Source organism: Arachis ipaensis, chromosome B7, assembly GCF_059453495.1.
Source record: "Arachis ipaensis isolate K30076 ecotype BB chromosome B7, ASM5945349v1, whole genome shotgun sequence".
NCBI lineage: Eukaryota > Viridiplantae > Streptophyta > Magnoliopsida > Fabales > Fabaceae > Arachis > Arachis ipaensis.
This window is the reverse complement of record NC_142442.1, coordinates 105,705,855-105,712,419: the sequence shown is the minus strand read 5'-3', so window position 1 is coordinate 105,712,419 and position 6,565 is coordinate 105,705,855. Positions and strand designations below refer to the sequence as shown.

The 6,565-nt window shown below is 35.4% G+C and overlaps 1 protein-coding gene and 1 non-coding gene across 2 annotated transcripts; both read right to left on the bottom strand.

The window, feature by feature from the left end:
- Window positions 1–360: 360 nt before the first annotated feature.
- Window positions 361–1,165, bottom strand: LOC110264267 (glutamate--cysteine ligase, chloroplastic-like). Its single transcript, XM_021106003.2, has 3 exons — window positions 1,067–1,165; window positions 769–876; window positions 361–528 (listed from the first exon to the last, which is right to left on the bottom strand). Exons 1-3 carry the CDS (start codon window positions 1,163–1,165, stop codon window positions 361–363), a joined length of 375 nt encoding a protein of 124 aa, XP_020961662.2.
- A 4,343-nt stretch (window positions 1,166–5,508) lies between these two features.
- On the bottom strand, window positions 5,509–5,616 carry LOC148553620 (small nucleolar RNA R71). Its single transcript, XR_015893117.1, has one exon. It is a non-coding gene; the product is annotated as a small nucleolar RNA R71 (small nucleolar RNA).
- Window positions 5,617–6,565: the final 949 nt, after the last annotated feature.

Here is a 6,565-nt window from a genome sequence, read left to right as displayed (position 1 = left end):
ACTCACCCAAACAACAACAACCCCCCACCCACACACACACACACAAAAAAGGAAAAAGAAAAAAAAACCATGTGCAAATTAAGTTACGAAGCCATGTGGGCAAATTTCCCTAAACAAAAATAGCAGTTTACATGTTTGAGTCTACATGAATTAAGGTTGTTTCAGTAATTTCATTGCTCAATAAGTTAATGAATATATGCAGCTGCAAAATATGACAGTTATTATATACTAATTACAAAAATGAATAAACCCTACCAAACTCATTGACAAGTTGACTATGACAGACCCAGGCCATTCCATTACATAAATTAGCTGGGTCGTTCATGTGCTCAAAAATGTCATCACAGGAAGGTTTTCATTCTAGAGAAAGCTGAGAAAGTTTTGCATTTTCAGCCAGTTCATGCACTTAAAAAGATGAGGAGAAAGAGAAACTACATTTGGCATTATAGGTATGTCTTTGATTCCCCACTTTGGCTGGAAGCCCATCCCCAAAAATCCAATCCCCATTTCCTCTGGAACAGCTTTAACCTAGATATACAAGTTTTCAAAAATAATTAACAGACCTGAAAGAAATATCGAGGTCACTTACCTGATTACAAGAAAATCAAACACAATGAACTAAACAAAACAGGTGGCTGTCAATTATGTTACAATAAAAATAATGCATAGTTAAGATGACAACATCCAAAAAAATATCAGGCCAATTTCTCCAATGAAATAACAGCAGATTACTTTAGATGTATCCCATAACAAGAATGCACAATTAACCTGATATTGGTGTGAATTAACTTCAGCACAAGTCTGATGCAAGGTTTCAAGAGGGGCTCCACTAAGCTCAAACTGACCACCTGGCTCCAATGATATGCTCTGCTTCCCCTGATTCACAAACAGCAAACCAAAGCATAGCATCAAGTCTCCAACAATAAAGAAAAACATTGGGTTGAATGCTTGAATGGATAGCCATCTTAACAAACAAATTACATTTTAAATCTCCCAAAGAGAGAAAAAAAAGAAAAAAAGAAAGGATAGAAGTTTAACATTCTCATTCGCTCAAATAATAGCTTACTTGTTTGAGTCCAATAATTTTATCACCTTCCATTATCTTATCCCACTCAAATCTCTCAGCAATGCCATTCAACAACTCTGTTATTTGCTCGTACTTCATTGGACGCAAGCTTCCAAACTCAAAGCCGAACTTCTCATGTTCAGTACCTATCCTGCAAGACTACACGAATAAATACTCTCCGATAAAAACACAAACCACTTATCCCATAAGGACGTAACATACGGTTCACGTTTGGTAACATCAAGAACTAAAGAAACTTAATAAGGTGCCATAAAAATTGCAAAATGACCGGTTGGGACACAGCCTTCTAATCCCTACAAGCGAAGAGGCTATTTTCATGATTTGAACATGCGATATTCAGGCCACAATGCAGTAACCTTACCATAGCACTAACGCTCTACAACCACAGTCCACAAAGAAAAAAAGAACAACCTAATATGGCTACTGATGAGCAGATAATTTATACGCTTTTTGGCATTGTTTTTAGTATGTTTTTAGTAGGATCTAGTTACTTTTAGGGATATTTTTATTAGTTTTTATGTTAAATTCACATTTCTAGACTTTACTATGAGTTTGTGTGTTTTTCTGGGATTTCAGGTATTTTCTGGCTGAAAATTGAGGGACTTGAGCAAAAATCAGATTCAGAGGTTGAAGAAGGACTGCTGATGCTGTTGGATTCTGACCTCCCTGCACTCAAAGTGGCTTTTCTAGAGCTACAAAACTCCAAATGGCGCACTCTCAACGGCGTTGGAAAGACGATATCCAGGGCATTCCAGCAATATATAATAGTCCATACTTTGCCCAAGTTTAGATGACGAAAAAGGGCGTTAAACGCCAGTTCTACGCTGCAGTCTGGAGTTAAACGCCAGAAACACGTCACGAACCAGAGCTGAACGCCAAAAACACGTTACAACTTGGCGTTCAAATCCAAAAGAAGCCTCTGCACGTGTAAACTTCAAGCTCAGCCCAAGCACACACCAAGTGGGCCCCGGAAGTGGATTTATGCATCAATTACTTACTTCTGTAAACCCTAGTAACTAGTTTAGTATAAATAGGACTTTTTACTATTGTATTTACATCTTTGGATTATCTTTTGATCTATTGATAACGTTTCGGGGCTGGCCATTCGGCCATACCTGAACCTTCATTACTTATGTATTTACAACGGTAGAGTTTCTGCACTCCATAGATTAAGGTGTGGAGCTCTGCTGTTCCTCATGATTTAATGCAAAGTACTACTATTTTTCTATTCAATTCAACTTATTCCGCTTCTATGATATCCATTCGCACCCAAGAATATGATGAATGTGATGATTATGTAACGCTCATCATCATTCTCACTTATGAACGCGTGCCTGACAAACACTTCCGTTCTACATGCAAACAAGCTAGAATGAATATCTCTTGGATATCTAATACAGGGGACCGAGTCCGAGTTATTAGTGTCTTCGTGGTATAAGTTAGAACCCGTGGATGGCCATTCCTGAGATCCGAAAAGTCCAAACCTTGTCTGTGGTATTCCGAGTAGGATCTGGGAAGGGATGGCTGTGACGAACTTCAAACTCGCGAGTGCTGGGCATAGTGACAGACGCAAAAGGAGGGTGAATCCTATTCCAGTATGATCGAGAACCTCCAGATGATTAGCCGTGCCGTGACAGAGCATTTGGACCTTTTTCAAAGAGAGGATGGGATGTAGCCATTGACAACGGTGATGCCCTATATAAAGCTTGCCATGGAAAGGAGTAGGAATGATTGGATGAAGACAGCAGGAAAGCAGAGGTTCAGAGGAACGAAAGCATCTCTATACGCTTATCTGAAATTCTCACCAATGAATTACATAAGTATTTCTATCTTTATTTTCTGTTTATTTATTATTATTATTCGAAAACTCCATAACCATTTGATATCCGCCTGACTGAGATTTACAAGATGACCATAGCTTGCTTCATACCAACAATCTCCGTGGGATCGAAGTTGTGACAAATTATGAATTAAGATTAGAGCACCAAGTTTTTGGCACCGTTTTCGGGGATTGTTCGAGTTTGGACAACTGACGGTTCATCTTGTTGCTCAGATTAGGTAATTTTCTTTTTGTTTTATCTTCAAAAAAAAATTTTTGTTTTCAAAATATTTCAAAAAAAAAAATTTTCCCTTTGTTTTCGAAAATTATTTCAGAATTTTTAAGAATGAATTCTAGAGTTTCATGAAGCATGTTTAAGCCTGGCTGGCTGTAAAGCCATGTCTAAATTCATTTGGACTGAGGCTTCCAAGTCATCATTACAAGAGCAAGCTAGTTGTTGCTAATCAAATTTGTTATTGTATGACTGATTTGTATCTTCTAAAGCTTGGTTGGCTATTAAGCCATGTCTAACCCTTGGATTGGAGCTTTAAGCTGACATTGAAAGATTCCTGGGATTCTTATTAAAAATTTTGAATTTCTTATTTTCTTTTTCCTATATGTTTTTCGAAAAAAATTTAAAAGAAAATACATAAAAAATCATAAAATCATAAAATCAAAAATATTTTGTATTTCTTGTTTGAGTCTTGAGTCAATTTTAAGTTTGGTGTCAATTGCATTTTTTTCTAAAAATTTATGCATTTTTCGAAAATTCATGCATTCATAGTGTTCTTCATGATCTTCAAGTTGTTCTTGGTAAGTCTTCTTGTTTGATCTTGATGTTTTCTTATTTTGTGTCTTTTGTTGTTTTTCATGTGCATCTTTGCATTCATAGTGTCTAAGCATTAAAGATTTCTAAGTTTGGTGTCTTACATGTTTTCTTTGCATCAAAAATTTTTCAAAAATATGTTCTTGACGTTCATCATGATCTTCAAAGTGTTCTTGGTGTTCATCTTAACATTCATAGTGTTCTTGCATGCATTCATTGTTTTGATCTAAAAATTCTCATGCATTGAGTCTTTTTCATGTTTTTCTCTTTCTTTATTAAAAAATTCAAAAATAAAAAAAATATATTTCCCTTTTTCACTCATAAATTTTTGAAAATTTGAGTTGACTTTTTGAAAACTTTTTAAAATTTAGTTGTTTCTTATGAGTCAAATCAAATTTTCAATTTAAAAATCTTATCTTTTTCAAAATCTTTTTCAAAAATCATATCTTTTACATTTTTCTTATTTATTTTCAAAAATTTTAAAAATATTTTTCAAAAATTTTTTTCTTAATTTTATATCATATTTTCGAAAATATCATCAACAATTAATGTTTTGATTCAAAAATTTCAAGTTTGTTACTTACTTGTTAAGAAAGATTCAAACTTTAAGTTCTAGAATCATATCTTGTGATTTCTTGTGAATCAAGTCATTAATTGTGATTTTAAAAATCAAATCTTTTTCAAAACTAATTTCAATCATATCTTTTCAAAAATATCTTTTTATCTTATCTTTTTCAAAATCATATCTTTTTAATCATACCTTTTCGTATCATATCTTTTCTAACTTCTTATCTTCTTATCTTTTAAAAAATTGATTTTCAAAATTTGTTTCAACTAACTAATTAACTTTTTGTTTGTTTCTTATCTCTTTCAAAACTACCTAACTAACTATCCTTCTCTAATTTTCAAAAATACCTCCCTCTTTTTCAAAAATTCTTTTTAATTAATTAATTGTTTCAATTTTTAATTTTAATTTTAATTTTATCTTAATTTTCGAAAATCATTAACTCTTTTTCAAAATTTATTTTTCGAAATTCCCTCTCTCCCATCTCCTTCTATTTATTTATTCATTTACTAACACTTCTCTTCATCTCAAATCACTGCTTCTATCCTCACCCTTGTGTTTGGATTATCCATTCTTCTTCACTCTTATTCCCTTTCTTCTTCTACTAACAACAAGGTAACCTCTATACTGTGGTAAAAAGGATCCCTATTATTATTTTCTGTTCCCTTCTTTTTCATATGAGCAGGAGCAAGGACAAGAACATTCTTATTGAAGCAGACCCTGAACCTAAAAGGACTCTGAAAAGGAAACTAAGAGAAGTTAAAATACAACAATCCAGAGACAACCTTACAGGAATTTTCGAAAAGGAAGAGGAGATGGCAGCCGAAAATAATAATAATGCAAGGAAGATGCTTGGTGACTTTACTGCACCTAATTCCAATTTACATGGAAGAAACATCTCCATCCCCACCATTGGAGCAAACAATTTTGAGCTTAAACCTCAATTAGTTTTTCTGATGCAACAAAACTACAAGTTCTATGGACTTCCATCTGAAGATCCCTTTCAGTTCTTAACTGAATTCTTGCAGATCTGTGATACTGTTAAGACTAATGGAGTAGATCCTGAAGTCTACAGGCTCATGCTTTTCCCTTTTGCTGTGAGAGACAGAGCTAGAATATGGTTGGATTCTCAACCCAAAGACAGCCTGAACTCTTAGGATATGCTGGTCACAGCTTTCTTAGCCAAGTTCTTTCCTCCTCAAAAGCTCAGTAAGCTTAGAGTGGATGTTCAAACCTTCAGACAGAAGGAAGGTGAATCCCTCTATGAAGCTTGGGAGAGATACAAGCAACTGACCAAAAAGTGTCCTTCTGACATGCTTTCAGAATGGACCATCCTGGATATATTCTATGATGGTTTATCTGAGCTATCAAAGATGTCATTGGATACTTCTGCAGGTGGATCCATTCACCTAAAGAAAACGCCTGCAGAAGCTCAAGAACTCATTGACATGGTTGCTAACAACCAGTTTATGTATAGTTCTGAGTGGAATCCTATAAGTAATGGGACGCCTTAGAAGAAGGGAGTTCTTGAAATTGATACTCTGAATGCCATATTGGCTTAGAACAAAATATTGACTCAGCAAGTCAATATAATTTCTCAGAGTCTGAATGGAATGCAAGCTGCATCCAATAGTACTCAAGAGGCATCTTCTGAAGAAGAGGCTTATGATCCTGAGAACCCTGCAATAGCAGAGGTAAATTTATGGGTGAACCTTATGGAAACACCTATAAGCCCTCATGGAGAAATCACCCAAATTTCTCATGGAAGGATCAACAAAAGCCTCAACAAGGCTTTAATAATGGTGGAAGAAACAGGTTTAACAATAGTAAACCTTTTCCATCATCCACTCAGCAACAGACAGAGAACTCTGAATAAAATACCTCTAATTTAGCAAACTTAGTCTCTGATCTATCTAAGGCCACTCTGAGTTTCATGAATGAAACAAGGTCCTCCATTAGAAATTTGGAGGCACAAGTGGGCCAGCTGAGTAAGAAGATCACTGAAACCCGTCCTAGTGCTCTCCCAAGAAATACAGAAGAAAATCCAAAAGGAGAGTGCAAGGCCATTGAATTAACCATCATGGCCGAACCCACAAGAGAGGAGGAGGACGTGAATCCAAGTGAGGAAGACCTCCTGGGACGTCCAGTGATCAACAAGGAGTTTCCCTCTGAGGAACCAAAGGAATCTGAGACTCATCTAGAGACCATGGAGATTCCATTGAACCTCCTTATGCCATTCATGAGCTCTGATGAGTATTCCTCTTCTGA